This window comes from Rhinolophus sinicus, linkage group LG03, assembly GCF_036562045.2.
Source record: "Rhinolophus sinicus isolate RSC01 linkage group LG03, ASM3656204v1, whole genome shotgun sequence".
NCBI lineage: Eukaryota > Metazoa > Chordata > Mammalia > Chiroptera > Rhinolophidae > Rhinolophus > Rhinolophus sinicus.
The window spans coordinates 110450501-110466020 of NC_133753.1; the positions used below are offsets into that span (position 1 = coordinate 110450501).

The following is a 15520-nucleotide window of genomic DNA, read 5'->3' on the forward strand; positions in this document are numbered from 1 at the left end:
GTGGGATATGGTTTGTGTGAGAGAAAAGGGAGCAGGGATAATATGTTGACTTCCTGGGATGAGTAAGTTTCATCCTGGTCACGGACCTCTTTAAATGGTGGCTTGTTGAGTGTTAATATCTCAGAATTATGAGTATATATAAACACATATTCAGGCAGGAGCTTGTGTCCAGTGGGCCTGTGTACAAACCCTCCATCCTCATGGGCCACTGTTTCTTCCTGCTCACCCCAGACATTTGATAGTCTAACCCTACTCTTTGTGGGCCCTGGGGACCTCGCATTTGACCTTCTGACCTTCTCCAAGTCGATGGTGAGGTCCTCGACTTCTGCCTGGAGTCTCTGTTTATTTTTCTCGAGGGAGGCAGCCCGAGCCTGGGCAGCTTCAGCTGCCTCTTCTGCTTCCTGGAGCCTGGCAGCTAGTTTCCTCCTGTGGATAAGGGTAAGAGGGGCCCATCAAGGAAATATAGGAGACCACAGGCAGGGGGCAAAGGCTGTGGTGTTGAACTCTGGTGTCATGATGGAAAAGATGCAGACAAAATGGAGCATGTTTAGAGGAAGCAACCACTGACCATTCATTCCTTCAACAAATTATTGTTTCTATTCTGTGCCAAATATTGTTGTAGGCATTAGGGAAATAGCAGTGAATAAAACAGACTAATATCTCTGCTCTCATGAGAGTTCTGATCTGGGTGTGTGTGTGTGGCACAGACAATACACAACAAAATGGCATAAACACTATGGAGAAAATAAAGCAGGGAGAGGGACACATGAGCAAAGGCCTGAGGGAGGGGAGGGCAAGGGCCCCCTTGGGTGCTTGGGGCAGAGTTTCCAGGCAGAAGGAGTGAGGGATTGAGATTTAGATTTAGCCTGGGAGAGAGCCTTTGGGTGGGAGTCGGCGGGCAGGCAGCGGTCAGTAGAAAATAGAAAAGAGCTGGAAGGCAGGAGGTGGAAGCTATAGAAGGCAGATTCAGGCTCAATGGATGAAGAGCTTTAGATAAAAGACTTGTCTCAGCTGGAAGGCACAATGCTTTTTGCTATCCCATCACCACAAATTCCAGTGGGGGGAAGGCACAGCAAGCAGGCTGTGGTCCCCTCCCTGCCTGGCACAGGGTGGCTCATGCACAGGGCTTCCTTGGGTGTGTGGGCCCAGGGGTACCCAAGCAGCTTTTTCTTATGCAAGAGCCCCATTCACATGTCCACTCATTTTCTCAGGCCCGTAAAGCAGAGTGTCCAGTTCTCTAATCTGTGAATGAGGGAGAAAGCTCAAAGAACTTGAGGACATTAACCACAGAGCTGGGGAAAGGCAGAGTGAAGACGTTTGCCACTGAGTGTGGTCTGTGTAGTCCCAGCATCACCGAAAGGCCTTGCCCCAGACCCACCAGGCCTGTGGGGCTTCCTGAGCACTTCGGAGGCACAGAAGCCCTGCCCAGAGGAGAAGCCCCCGCCCCAGACTTCCCTTCCTGAGCCGGAGCACTTTATGGCCGAGAATATAGGTAAGAGAACCCTTGAAGATGGAACCTGAAGGCTGGCAGTGTAGGCAGGGGGTTCCCCTGTCCAGACACTCATCCCTCCTTTATACAAGGAGGTTGTGAACTGCCTTTTCCCGGGTATGGCCCTGGCCTCAGCTGTGGCTGACAGTGGCGAGACCTCCGGTACCCACCCACCCGCTTGGCATTTCCTGCTCTCCTGGCACAGGGTGAACTCACTTGGTCTCCTCCAGCTCCTCAGTCCTCTGGATGGCATCCGTCTCATACTTGGTCCTCCAGGTGGTCACCTCAGTGTTGAGTTTGGACACGAGGCGCTGCAGCTCTGACTTGCCTCCCTGCTCCTCCTCTAGCTGCTCCTTCAGCAGGTCCAGGTCGTGCTTTGTGTTGGCAAGACTCACCACGGCTGCGCTGCGAGACTGTGGGGACCACACGAGCTGGTCAGAGGCCCACCGGGCTCTCCACGGTCCCCACGGCCAGCACTTAGATTTTACGTAATGTTTGATCAACAGTATAGCAAGAAAAGGGGAAAACACACACAATTCTATAACCCTAACCATCATGGTTTGTTTTCCCTGTTATCTTCCAATTACCGTCCACAAAGATACACAGTTTCACTTAGTCATACGTACAGTATACTACAGTTTTGTTTTGTTTTCCATATGATCACAAACCATAGTCTCGATGTAGTTTCTACTTTATATCCTTAGTTATAAAACTTTTGGTCAGTTAGACTTCAGATGGTTCTCCAGGTTGATTGTTCCATAATTTAGTTGTAATTTTAATGTGGTCTCAGGAGGAGGCAAGCACAGCGTTTATCTACTCCGCCATCTTGGATCCTCTCCAGCACACTCCAGTTTTGCAGTTAATTTTTAGTAGTGAATCAAATATTTTTCATGTTCCTTCTATAGCTTCATAACCTATAACTTTTTTCAAGGAGGCAGCTCTGTGACCCCCAAACATACCTTGGATTCTTCATCCAGTTGCCTCTTGTAATCATCCACCTGTGATGTCAGTGATGTCTTTATCCGCAGGATTTGATTGAGCCGGCTCTGGGATTCTTCATATTCCCGGCTCAGTTCACTATTTTCAGCTGGGTGAGAAGGCATGGGAGAGGTACTGGATGAAGAACTGGGCGCCCAGCCTGATTATAAGCTCCCCCAGGGCACTGCTCCCAAAGTACCCAGTAAATACAGCGGTACGGCTGAGTGAACTGAAATGGGGAGCACGGCGACCACCACGCCAGCCACCCAAATTAAGTTAGCCCATAAGAGGAGCAAGTGCCCAAAGGTTGCCAACACCCAGGTGACTTACATGGGGTAAGGGTCTTCATTCAGATAATGAAGCCCACCCTGGCGGGAGATACAGCAAAGAAGTTTGGAGAAAGCAGTGGGGTAGAGTGTTTACTTTGTAAAGTGTATTTGTCACAGTCTCAGAACATATACTCCTGTCATTTGTGGACTGATTGCTGGGACCAGAGGCCAGCCATGAGCCAGAGAGGAAGATCAGGGTTTCTGGTTCTGCTCTGTAAGTCACTTTATCTCACTGAGCTTCTCACTTTCCTCATCTGTCAGATAGAGATATTGATTTTTAAAAGTATTGAGGATGTGGGAACTAAGGCCAAAGGATGCCTGCATGTTCTCGGCTGTCACACTGGAGCCTTGTCTAACTGCCTGAGAAGCGTTATCTTTTCTCAGGAAATGAACCTTGGTTTGACTTACTATTTACCAGGTTAGCCCAGTCTCTGCAAAGTTAGGTGTTAACTTGTTTAGTGATTAAGCAAATTAGTTTTGGCCTAGAGAAGCACAGGTATTCTTCTGGTAGAAACCAAACCAAACCAGACCCAGACGCTGCAGTATTATTATTCTGTAGGACATTAACATTTTACATCCAACTTAGCAAAGTTACTTAAGCATTCCTTTCCTGGCTGACTATGTACATCTCAGCTCCTCATGCTCTGCAATGGCAGCGTGACCATTGTTTCTGGTTCCCTCATTAGTGACACATGTTTGCTTTATGCTAATACGTGGATCATGTTTTAAAATGTTTGATAGTCGTTTTTCGTCGGTATGACTGCCCCTCCCGCTGATCTCACAGGTTGGCCAAGAGAACTGATATGAAAATGCTTTGAATAGTGTTCCCTTTTTTACCCTGTAAAGACACGACTTGGAACACTCAGCGGGTGGGATAAAACCTTGTCCCATTGCAGGGGATGTGAACTTTCCAAGACCAAGAAATCTCTGTGGGGAGGAATCAGGCACTCCTCAGTTTCCTTGCAGACACCTGTTCTGTCGCATGCGCTGCTCCTCAGGGAGCTGCAGGGAGGAGTGCGCTCACCTTGGAGACGGGTCCTGATGGCGTTGATTTCTGCCTGGTTTCGTTCCAGCTCAGCCACCTTGGCGTTGGCTTCTGCTAGGTTATCCTCCAGCTTTCGGACGTGGGCCTCGGCATTCGTCTGCTCAGGGAGAAGGTACCCGGGGGGGAATGGGGAGGCCCAGGCCAGGCGCTCCTGCTTCCCACCTGGGTTCCCCTAGTGCAGCCTCCCAGGCCACCCCCTCTAGTTCTAGGATGTCCCTGCCTTGGAAACCCCCAATGGCTCACCATATTCTATTAACATAAAGCCGGGGCACCTCCCCATGGCTGTGGATGGGCCTCTCTCACCTTGGACTTCTGCATAGTCTCCACGCTGGCATTGAGGTCATCAATCTCGGCCTTCATGACCTGCTTGTCCTTCTCCAGCTTGGACTTGACCCTCTGCAGGTTCTCCACATGCTCCGTCAGCTCAGCCATGGAGTCCGTGTGCTTCTTGCGCAATGTGGAGGCTGTCGCCTCGCTCTGCAGGGCCGCCTCCTCCAGCTCCCGCCGCAGCTTCAGCAGTTCAGCCTCCCGCTTGCGGTTCTGCTCAATCTGGGGAAGAGGAGAAGCAGGGCTTAGCAGGACTGACGGGCACTGGCGTCTTTGGGGTAGACACTGCCCACCTGCTCAATGGCCCCCTGATGTTCCTGCATCCCACTAATGAGGTGTCCTGATTGAAATATCAACCCTAAGCCTGTGGGGGAGTTGCCTGTAGGATTTGTTTAGATAGTGCTGTATGTGGAATTATGGCCCCCCAAAAAAGATATGTTCAAATCTTAACCCCAATATCTGTGCATGGGACCTTATTTGGGAATAAGATCTCTGCAGATGTAAACAAGTTAAAATGTCATACTGGATTAGGGTGGGTCCTAATCTAATGACTGGTTATCTTTATAAGAAGAGGGAAATTTGGAACCAGAGAGACACATAAAGAGAAGGCCACGTGACCACAGAGGCAGAGACTGGAGCGAGGCAGCTAAATGCGAGGACCAGCACAGGTTGCCACCAGAAGCCAGCAGAGAGCCTAGAACAGATTCTCCCTCAGAGCCTCCAGAAGGAACCTACCAGGCAGCCCCTTTTCCATGGCTCCTGCTCTCCACCCCCCTGTTCTTTTAACTGTCCCTGTACTGCTAGACATAGTACCTTTGTTGATGCCCTTCGTTCAAACCACCTGGGGTGACTTTGTTTCCTTCCAGGATCTGACCACAGCTGGGCACCTGCTTCAGGTCTTGGTAACAACACCCCCCCTCCCCCAAATTGTGGACTGGGGCCATGATGGTGAGGGAGTGGGACATGGAGTCTGGGGTGCCTTCGAATGATAAGGGACATCGTACATGTTCCTGCTCTCTGCTCTGACCCAGAGTCTGCATTTGCAAGAGAGCTGACTACATGGAATTAGAAGAAGAGTTTCATGTCTCTTCTATTGGTCATGTGAGTTGGATGCATTCAGATTCCAGCCCCCACTCGCCTCTTAGTGGGGTGTTCTTGGAGAGTGGGGTCACCCCACTATATTAACCTTGTCTTTATTTTCTGTATGCTGGTGCTTTATTTTCTGTATGCTGGTATTCAGGGTCAATGAAGCCCCTGAAAGTGTCAGCTAATTCCTAGACATAGCAAACAATTCGATTTCAAATGCAAACCAACCAATCTAGTTCTCTTACTCTCAGTCACTATCCACCTGCCCTAATCAGCCAGGGCCAGGTACCAGAAATTATCCAAACTAGCCAATCCTGAGCCTGCTCCCCCACCTCACTTTTTCCTTCATCAGAAACCACAATAGCGGCTCTTGCCCACAATTCCCCGTTCGTCTGCCTGCTGACTGACCCTCGTGCTTCCCTGGGTGGCCCTGCTTGGCACACCCCCTTCTCTTGGGATCCATAACATACAGTTGACCCTTGAATAATGCAGGTTTGAACTGTGCAGGTCAATTGAACTGTGGTCAATTGAAAAAAGTTTGCATATAAGTGAACCCATTCAATTCCAACCCATGTTATTAGGGTCAAGTGTAGCTCTTCAATGACAATCCCTTCTTGATCTGCTGGCCTTACTGTGCCTCAAACTTTCTATTAACACACTGTATCTTTAGGACACCCACCCTCTGCATTCAATCCAAATCCTGCTTACATCAGTGCCACTGAACTAAGGAGCCCCAGAAGGACATGGACGAACCAGCCCCTCTCTCACCTACTCTTTATTACTAATCGGTTTCTTCTCAAGGTAGCACCAGGAATTCAGCAAAAATAAACTGGTCTTTAGCCCACTGTTCATCATCCAACATTTTTTTTTCTCTCTGCAGGCAGGAAGGAATTGTACCTGAGCAGACGTGGCTCCCCCAGCCTCTTCCAGCCTGTCACTGAGATCTTCGAGGTCCCGGGACAGGTCGCTGCGTTGTTTCTCCACCTGGGGTGAGATTGAATGATACGGAAGCCATCCATGAGCCCCTCTTTGTGCATGGCGCCTGTGAGGCCGGGGGCCTGGACTTGGGGAGCTCTGCACTCTGCCTGCCACCCCACATACTCAGTGAAGGACGCTGTCTGTTTTCCTTCCTGCACTGGTGGGCCTTAGAGTCCATCTACCTCCCAGCCCAGTTTGGCTGAATCTGGAGTTTAGGTGTCGTATGATTCATTTCTTACTAGTTTTCTGGCCTCATTCCCAGTAGGATCCCTGCCCTCAACTCTTCCTCCACTCTTTGCTCTTCCTCTTACACCTTTGTCCCTGGGCAGGTAGGTACTATTTCATTCCCTCTACCTAGAAATTCCTCCCTGCCTCAGCCTGTTGAATTCAATTTTCGAGTCAATTTTAGAGTAATGTTTCCTCTACCACTGGCCTCAGGCAGAGCTAGCCTCCTCTCCTTGGACACCACAAGTAGCATCTTATGTCGTAATTAATGTGCACGTGTAGCACAGTGCCTGGCACACAGTAGGTGCTCAAGAAAAAACGAGGAGGTGGTGAAAAAGTATGCCGGTGTAGTCATTCATTTCATCTGTAACAATGTCCTGCCCTCCTCTCTGTTGGTTTCCTGAGTGGGAGTTTCTGCTGTTGGTTGGATTGTACCTGGCATTAGTCCTTTGACTCAAGGAAGGCAGAAGTATATCATTTACCTTGGCTCTCATTGCTCTCTCAGCTTCTAGTTCTTCCTCCAGCTCCTCGATTCGGGCCTAGCAGACAAACAAGCAGATGAAAGGGGTGGGGGAATTATTTCTCTTGTGTGAAGTTAGAAACCGAACCACTTGGCTTTTTAAAATGGAAATGGTAGACGGGAGCTAAGCATATGATGGACACTGTCAAAAGCAGAGGGAAGCAGGAATGTGCAATGGCCCCGAGGCAGGATGGAGGCTGGGGAATGTCAGACCCACAAGGAGCCAGCATGGCTGGACAGCATGTGAATGATGGGTGATGAGGGAGGGAGCAGGAGCCAGATTGTAGAAGGCCTTGTAACTATTGTCAGGACTTGGAATTTAACCCTGAGTGAGGTGGACACGGGTCAGTCTCTAAGGACCCTGTGGCAGTCTGTCTCCTCAGGAAAACTTAGCAGCTCATCAGCTGATGTGAGGAAAGGGTGCTGGAAAGTGCATCCCAAAAGGCGAATTCAGTCTTTTCGGTCCTGGACATACCTGGTGCTCCTTTAGTTTCCGCTGCAGAGTGGAATTCAGAGACTGCTCATCCTCATACTTAGAGTTGACAGAATTGATTTCCATATCTCTCCTGCAAGAGAAGGTTTGATCTCCAGAGGGAAGACTCTGAGGGGAGACCAGCAAGCTGGCCAGGCAATGGAGCCTGGGCGACTGGAGGAGGCCTTGAACCTGCTGAAACCCATCTGCCCCCTAACCTCTGGCCTGTGGGTATGACAGCCTAGAAGGTCTCACCCTCGAGAGCCCCAGGATCTGCTCCACGCATTTGTCATTCACTTATTCTTTCACTCATTCATTAACGCGTGCATTTATTCATTTGGCAAATGTTTACTGAATACCTACTATGTGCCAGACATTGTTTGGGGTTCACATCAGTGAACAAACCAGACAGAAATCACTGCTCTAGTGCAGCTTATGTTCTGGGGGCTCTGGAATTGATGCTTTGCCTTTTTAGGGAAAATTTTCCTCCAAAAACTTTTCACAAAGGGCTGTCTCCTTCTGATGTGTGAGTTCCATGTGTCAAGGAGCTAACTTGCCAGAGACCAAGCTGATGAGGGGGAAGGGTAAAGTCACACGCATCTTTTGTGTGTGCCACAGAAGAAACGTGCTGAGATGCAGATTTTGCTGCGTACGCCTCTCATAGCAGCCTGTGGTACTTCAAAACTGCCTTAGCAAAATATACTTCACAGATGCACTGTCTAAATCCTACTCCCTAATAGCGTTTCCTTCTCTTATCTCCTCCACCCACTCTGCCTCTTACTTAGTTCAGGTTTACGCCTGGACCATTGCAGTAGTGTTCCTATGGTGTTCCTGCTTCTAACTTTTCTCCACTGCACCTTTCCTCTACATTACTATTGACAAAATACCCCACAAACCCTTGTGATCTTTGAGATCCCAGGTTATAGGTTTCTAAGAACACTCTGCCCTCCGGGGTGGAAGCATTGCTTAGTACAGTCTCCTTTTCCTCATCCAGCGGGACTTGTGTGAGGCTGGGAGCTCCTTGAGGACAGGGCAGCACTTCCTCCTTCCTCCCTATGTCTTCCATGCTGGGTACAGTGCCTGGCACATAGTGGGTTCTGGGGACAGGCATTAATATATGTGAAGCCCTCAGCACAGTGCCCGGTGCCTGGCACCCCTCAGGAAGTGCTAGATGCTGCTAATATTGTTACGGAAGAAATGAACGACGGCACGGGCATACTTTTTCACCACTTCCTCGAGATCTAGCTTGGACCGCTCCATCTCGTTGAGATTGTCAATGGTCATCTTCAAGTCACTCTCCGCTTTCCGACGAGCCTTTTCTACCTCTGCCCGGATTTTCTTTTCCTGCTCCCAGTTATCCTCCAGCTGCAGAGACAAGAAGAGTCAGAGAAAGGAGAGCGGGGTGTAGTGTCAGGCCACAATGCAGTAAGGAACCAGACTGGCTCCTTAGTTTTGACATCAGAAAAGCTCTCACTTCCCCGGGGGATGTGTCAGTCCAGTTCCCCAAATCCCTCTGAGGACCCAGTGCCCCAGATGGACCTGGCCCTCAAGCTGTAGCATCGGCCCAGCCCTGGGGCGTTACCTCGTGGATCTGGGTGTTGAGCTTGCTGTTGCTCTTGGTCAGGTGGTTCACCTTGTCCTCCTCAGCTTGCAGGTCATCAAGGGTTTTCTGGAGGGAAAGATAACACACGTATGTCCCCCCAGGCCTGCAGGAGCACCGGAACAGACCTGGTTCTCTGCTATCACTTCTGAGCTGACGTGAGTTGTCGTTAGTGAACAGCTACTGAGCACCTGCTCCTGGGTGCTGGGTGAGGCCAGGGCAGACCCGAGCCCCCATCAGCCGCAGGGGGGCGCTCGGGTCAGTGGCGGTTTTCTGTTCTCTACAGGGCATATGGAAATCTGTGGAGGGCTTCCGGTTGTCGCAATGATTGGGGGGCCCCATTGGCACTAAGTGACTGGTTCCAGGCATGCTGGACATCTTGTCTTTCTCTGGACAGTCCGACACCGAGAAGAACAATTCTGCAGTCCACACACGTGAGGTCCTACCCAGGCATTCATGCAAGTAAAATAACCATTTATCCTTCTCTGAACCTAGGACCCATTACCACTTTACCTAGAACTCAAACCCTTCTGTGCCTGTTTGCAGCCGTTATAGACAGGCTCGGGCAGACAGCCCACTGCTCACAACTTCTGGTCAATCTGCCTGAGATTTTACACACTGACAGCCCCATTATTTATTATAAATTACTTTTCATTCATTTCTCCTTTATATTGAAGGGCATGCCATTGATTTTTTTTTGAAGTTATGCATTAGTTATATCATTAGAATTTTTATTTCAGGAGAGTAAGAGAGCCTTCCAAATTACAGTCAGCTCTCATCATTTGTGGATTACCTTTTTGCCAATTTACCTACTTGCTAAAATTTATTTGTAATCCCCAAATCAATACTTGTGGTGCTTTCATGGCCATTCGTGGACTTGAGCAGAGGGGTGAAAACTTTGAGTTGCCTGGTTTTCAGCTGAGACCGAGTGAGAGGATGCTCTGCCTTCTTGTTTCAGCTCAGACTGCAAACAAGTATCCTTTTCACAGTCTATTTACTGCCATGTTTTTACATGTTTGTGTTTTTAGTTGGTGATTTCATGGTATAAAATGGTACCCAAGCACCGTGTCGTCTGGTGAGCCTAAGTACAAGAAGGCTTTGGTGTGCCTTACAGAGAAAATGTGTGTATGAGATAAGCTTTGTTCAGGCATGAGAGACAGTGCTGCTGAGCGTGAGATCAATGTTAGGGAATCAACAATATGTACTAGAAAAGTGTCTTTAAACAGAAACACATATAAAACAACATCATGTATTGATCGTAATTGTATGTATTATGTATTGATTGTTGTGACCAGAAGCTTGTAGGAACCTAACTCTAAATTTCCCCTAGGAGCAGAGGTTTAGTATTTGCTAATTCAGTGTGTGTGGTGACTTTATAATGAGAACTGGCCATATTCGTTATAAAATGAAGCTCTGGATTTGATATGGTTGCGAGTCATGGTCTAAGGGGAGGCATTTCCAGAGGCAGTTCAGGGGACGTGCTGTGGATTCATGGTGTCAGCAAACAGGGATGAAGGTCCACTGTCCAGGCCGGGGCTTCAACACACTCTTTGCATCTGTGTCCCCAGAGCTAGGAAGTACCCCATGCCACAGTCAGCACTGGTGTCTGGTCAGCACTGGCTGGCTCTGCATTTTGGAGCCTGAGCCTGTAACAGTCGGTGGGTCTCCCCATGACCTCAAGAGCTCTTGCCTTTTGTTTCCATGATGTATCAGGGTTCATTGGTGTTTTAGAGCTCACAGGACACTTCCATATATCCCATTTCATCCTTATGATTCTGGGGACCATACCTCCTTATGACTCTGGGGACCATCCTGACTCCTGCCTGCTGTCCCCCTCTCACTCTTAAAGTGTTCTAGTTTGGGTGACAAATTATATAGTGATTCCACTTACAACAAATCTGGAAGGAAGGCATCAAGATGTGACCATGCTCATTCACTGACGAATGAATTGAGATTTAGGGAGCGTCTGCGACTTCCCTAAGGGTCCCTACCAGAGGGGTGGCAAAGCTGGGATTTGAACCAGGGTCTCCCATCTCTGAGCTCTGCCTGCTCTGCCAAGGGGAGAAGCAGGTGGTGCCTACCTGGTGCAGCTCCTCCAGGGCCCTCTTCTCCTTCTGGAGCTTGGCAATGGAGTCTTCACGGAGAGAGAGGTCTCCAGTCAGGGTGCGGACCTTGTGATCCAGGGCCTGGAAACCAGGGAAAGGGAGAGCCAGGACTTTAAGGCTGGGAACACCCTCTGGTGGGAGGACAGGAGGGGGAGGCACTTGTTTTGAGAAAGGGTCCTTGGCTTGGCTCTACTCTAGAGTCATCTAGGAGCCTGAGAAATGCCAACACCCAGGGCACACCCCAAACAGCCAAGTCAGAATCTTCGGGGTGAGGGGAGCAGCAAGAGCCACCAGTTCAGGACGTTGCTACTCAAAGCCTTGTCCTTGGACATCAGCTGTGGCACTGACTAAGAGTGTGGTAGAAACGTAGTTCCCGGGGTCCTGCTAGGCCTGCTGATCCAGAACCCGTGTCTTATCAGGATCTCAATGGTTTGTGTGTGCATCAGAGCTGGAGAGGCATGGGTGTAGGCAGCATCCACCTTCCCGTGTTCATGGACCCCACCCAAGTGCAAGGGTGGGAAGGGACCTTGGGGCCAAGGGCCAGCCAGATGGCATCAGGAGCCAGGGGCTCCCTCTCGTAGGGGCAGCAGCTGTTTGGGCAGAAATCCAGCAGCGACAGGGGGCCCCACCATACTGACGGTGTTGCCTCTCTGGGAAGGGAGGAAGGGTGGACGTGGTGCTGTGAACATTCTGGAGGGGCCCAGGGATGCAGAGGCTGAGTGGGCAGCAGGCTAGTGCAGATGCCTGGAATCCCAGGCTTGAGGAGAACCAGTCAGGCCTGAGTCTGGATGTCACTATAATGGTAAAAGCTCCCAGTCGCTTAGTCAGCTGCTCCGTCTAGAACTTTCTGCAACAATGGACGTCTTCTCAGTCTGCTCTGTCCAACATGGGAGCACTCGAAATGCGGCTAGGTCAACTGAGGAACCATATTTTAAATTGTACTGAATGAAGTTAAAATAGCCCCATGTAGATGCTGGTTAGGGTCCTGGAAGCACTGCTATGGCAGCTTCAGGTGTGGCCCCTGCACGATGAGCAGGCTGGGGGTTCCCCGGCCCTGAGAGGAGCGTGATCAGGCCCAGGACCTCCTCACCTGTTTCTCCTTCTCTGTCTTGGCCAGTGTGGTCTCAAGGCCCTCCAGGTCACGCTTCAGGTCACTCAGCTCCCCCTCCAGCTTGCGCTTGGTGGCGCTCAGAGAGGCAGCCGTGCCCTCCTCTTCCTCCAGCCGCTCCCGCATGTCAGAAATCTGGCTCTCCAGCTCCATTTTGGTCTTCATCATCTGGGTCAGGCGCTCCTCGGCATCCATCAGGTTCTCTCGCTCCTGGTGGAAGAAAGAGCCCCAGTCAAAGGCAGGAGTCCAGCCATCTGCAAGGTACCAAGATGGCGGACAGTCTTTGGGCTGATGCGCCCCAAACAAAAGTGTTCTGGGGTTGGACAGATGGCAGGGATGGGCTAGCTCTGAGCTCCTCTGTGATGTGTGTGACAAAGTGTAGTCTAGGAGTGTGGGCCCCAGAACAGCAGCAGCAGCAGTAGCACCTGTGAGCTGGTTAGGATGCAAAATCTTGGGCCTGATGTGAGAACTGCTACATCTGAAGCTGCATTTTAACGAGATCCCAGGTAATCAGATGCACCTTAAGGTTTTAGCAGAAACGGAGCTGTCAGAAGTCACACAGGCAGTAAGTGGCAGAGAAGGGACAACCTGGGTGTCCACTGGGGTCTCCCTGAGATGGGGTTAGTGGTGTAAGATAGCAACTGGCCACAGAGTCAGAAGACTGGACCAGCTGTGTGACTTTTGGTTCACGGCATAACTTTACTGAAATTCATTTCTTTGTCTGCAAAATAAAGGAAACGATCACCGTGAGGTGCAAAGGGATGGAGCACACTAGGTGCTTCTATAAGTGGAAGATTCTTTTATTGCTGTGGTCTCGCTCAGCTTCAGTCTCCCCAAACACAAAATAAGGATCGCAGCTTGAGCGACTTCTCAGGGGTATCGAGAGGATGTGGAGAAATGATGTCAGAGCGTGGGGAAAATGCGCAGACAGTACAAGCGCCTCGCAGACACAGCCGTGGCAGAGCAGGAAGGACCCAGGATGGAATAAGACCCCTCCCAGTTGTGGGTTTTCTACTGATGGGCTTGAGACTTTGATCAAGTTTCTAAATGTTGGTCAAACTAAGTTTCTACCCTGTAGGATACACATGAAAATTGGGCATCTTAAGGGGTGGTTGAGAGGGTCAAATCCGAGAAGGATCCTTTATAAACCAGAAGGGTCACGGCAGTGACTGCAGTTGTCACATTGGAATGCAGGGATGGGGGGCATTGAATCAGGCACCCATGGAAACCAGGTCATTTGTTCTCCCTGTGCTGTTTGCACTTGACAGGAAAGGAAAGGAGACAAAGGAAAGAGAGCTAGTTCCTGACGGCCCACGGCAGAGCCAGGCTCACTGTGGGGGCTCTCCTCCCACCATATCTTGTAGCCCCAGGTCTGGACAGTCCCCTTAGGCCCAGCATGTATGTGCATGCCCAGCCTCCTGCTATGGGCAAATAAGAATTTGATAGAGACTTTTTTGTAGTTGCGTAAAGGGTGACATTACAATGAAGAAAAAAGAAGGCTGGGAATTCCCCGTGGTCTGGAGGCTCACCCTCCCTTCATCCCTAGGTCTGACTCACAGTGACCCTGGGTGTCTAGACAGTTGCTAAGACCCCCAGCTCCCATCCCTCCCCACATACGGCCTGCAGCTGGATGGTGAGGTCATTCTTCTCCTGGCTGAGCGTGGCTGTCTTCTCCTCCATTTCCTTGACCTTGTTTAACAGCTCTTGTGTCTTGGACATGGCATTCCTCAGCTCTTCCTCCTTGGCCTTCATCTCCTCCTCTTGCCGTGCCACATTCAGAAGTGGCTTGACCTGGATGGCCAGCAACACCATAGAGTGTTAGTGCGGTGGGCTTTGCCAGGGGGCCAGGAGGTGGGCTGTGGGGGCTCTGCCTCAGACTGGGTCTCACATCCCCACTGGGGTGGAAAGCAGCTCTTGCTGCAGCTGTGGGGAGCCCTTCTCCACAGAGGCCATGAAGCATCTCACCTCCACAGAGAAGGCTCATCCTTGCTTAGGATCCAACCTTAGGATGTTCTTTGATCCCGGGAGACACAAAGTCAGATGGTTCTCAGCATCTAGCTGCACCCAGTGCTTGTATCTGTTCCGTGAGTTGTGTGTGCTCGGAGCCCTGGCTACAGTCACAGCTCTGCTTTCCTTCCCTTTTTCCCTCACTGAGGTCTCTCTCTCTCTCTCTCTCTCTCTCTCTCGTCTATTTCTATCTCTATCTCTCTGTGTCTGTCTCTCTCTCTTCCTGTCTACCTCTGCCTTTTTCTCTCTGTATATCTCTATTTCTCTCTCTGTCTCCATTTTTCTGTTTCTCTTTTACTGTCTCTATGTCTGTCTCTCTTGTGTCTATTCTCTGAAATGGCAAAATTTGCATAAAAAGGTTATATATAGTAAGCACCACAACTTGCAACTATATAACACTTTTTATTCAGTGAAAGCCTACTAAAAAGTGTGTTTTTTTTTTCCATTGACTCACCCAGTTTGGCTTAGTTAAGTAAGATTAGAGCTTAGTTAATATACTAAGAGTAAAGGATTTGTATTTTACGTTTTTACTCATTGGGACAGGACCTTGCCCTGCCATATTTCATTAGTGAAGTTTTACTTTCTTGTAAAGAGCAGGGAAGTTTCCAGGCTCTGTCTCCTTGTCATCTGCGGCCGCTTGTTTCCTGCTTAAAAGGATCTTAAAGGCTGTTGATCTGGGACTTCCCAAAGGGTAATATGTGCACCAAGAGGGCAGGTAAGATGGATTCAAGCATTGCATAGAAAGTGTTTAATTTTAATTGTTATACACAGTTACTGTAAAAATAATTTCCAAGAATAATAAAAATAATTTCTAACAATAATAATTTAATAAATAATTTTGGAAAAAATTTTAATGAAGTAGAACTTATCAAATCCACAATCTTATGGATAACATTTGCTTAGGATGAGATTAAAGTGGATTAAGGATATGAAGTTTCCTTTTAAAATAAAAATTTCAACGTAAAGTGAGTTGATATAAAGCAAAAAGATCAGTCATAGAATAGGTGGGGAAAGTGCTGGTGATGACTGAAATCTGAGAAATGCTGATCTAGAACCTTCTGCAACCTCAGGCCCTTAAGGGTCTGGCCTGTATGGGGCACCTTTGGGGATGCAGAACTTACTATCCCTCCCTTCAAATTTGTGGTCAGCTCTGATCATTAGAAAGTTCTTTCCTGCAGGAGGGGAAAGAAGATGCTGTGTGAGCTGCGAGGACCTCAGGGCCACCAGAGATGACCTGGAGCCTGTCCTAAT

At 49.4% G+C, this 15520-nt stretch overlaps 1 protein-coding gene across 1 annotated transcript in view; it reads right to left on the bottom strand.

The window, feature by feature from the left end:
* MYH16 (myosin heavy chain 16) overlaps positions 1-15520 on the bottom strand; it is a 56797-nt gene that overhangs the window by 14738 nt on the left and 26539 nt on the right. Inside the window, exons 22-34 of the mRNA XM_019718314.2 lie at positions 13880-14053; positions 12245-12472; positions 11131-11235; positions 9032-9118; positions 8669-8814; positions 7453-7543; positions 6940-6996; positions 6152-6238; positions 4145-4390; positions 3821-3938; positions 2449-2576; positions 1706-1902; positions 294-426 (exon numbers count right to left, since the gene is read on the bottom strand). Of these exons, the coding sequence (XP_019573873.1) occupies positions 294-426; positions 1706-1902; positions 2449-2576; positions 3821-3938; positions 4145-4390; positions 6152-6238; positions 6940-6996; positions 7453-7543; positions 8669-8814; positions 9032-9118; positions 11131-11235; positions 12245-12472; positions 13880-14053 (1797 nt within the window). The remainder of the gene's footprint in view (positions 1-293; positions 427-1705; positions 1903-2448; positions 2577-3820; positions 3939-4144; positions 4391-6151; positions 6239-6939; positions 6997-7452; positions 7544-8668; positions 8815-9031; positions 9119-11130; positions 11236-12244; positions 12473-13879; positions 14054-15520) is intronic.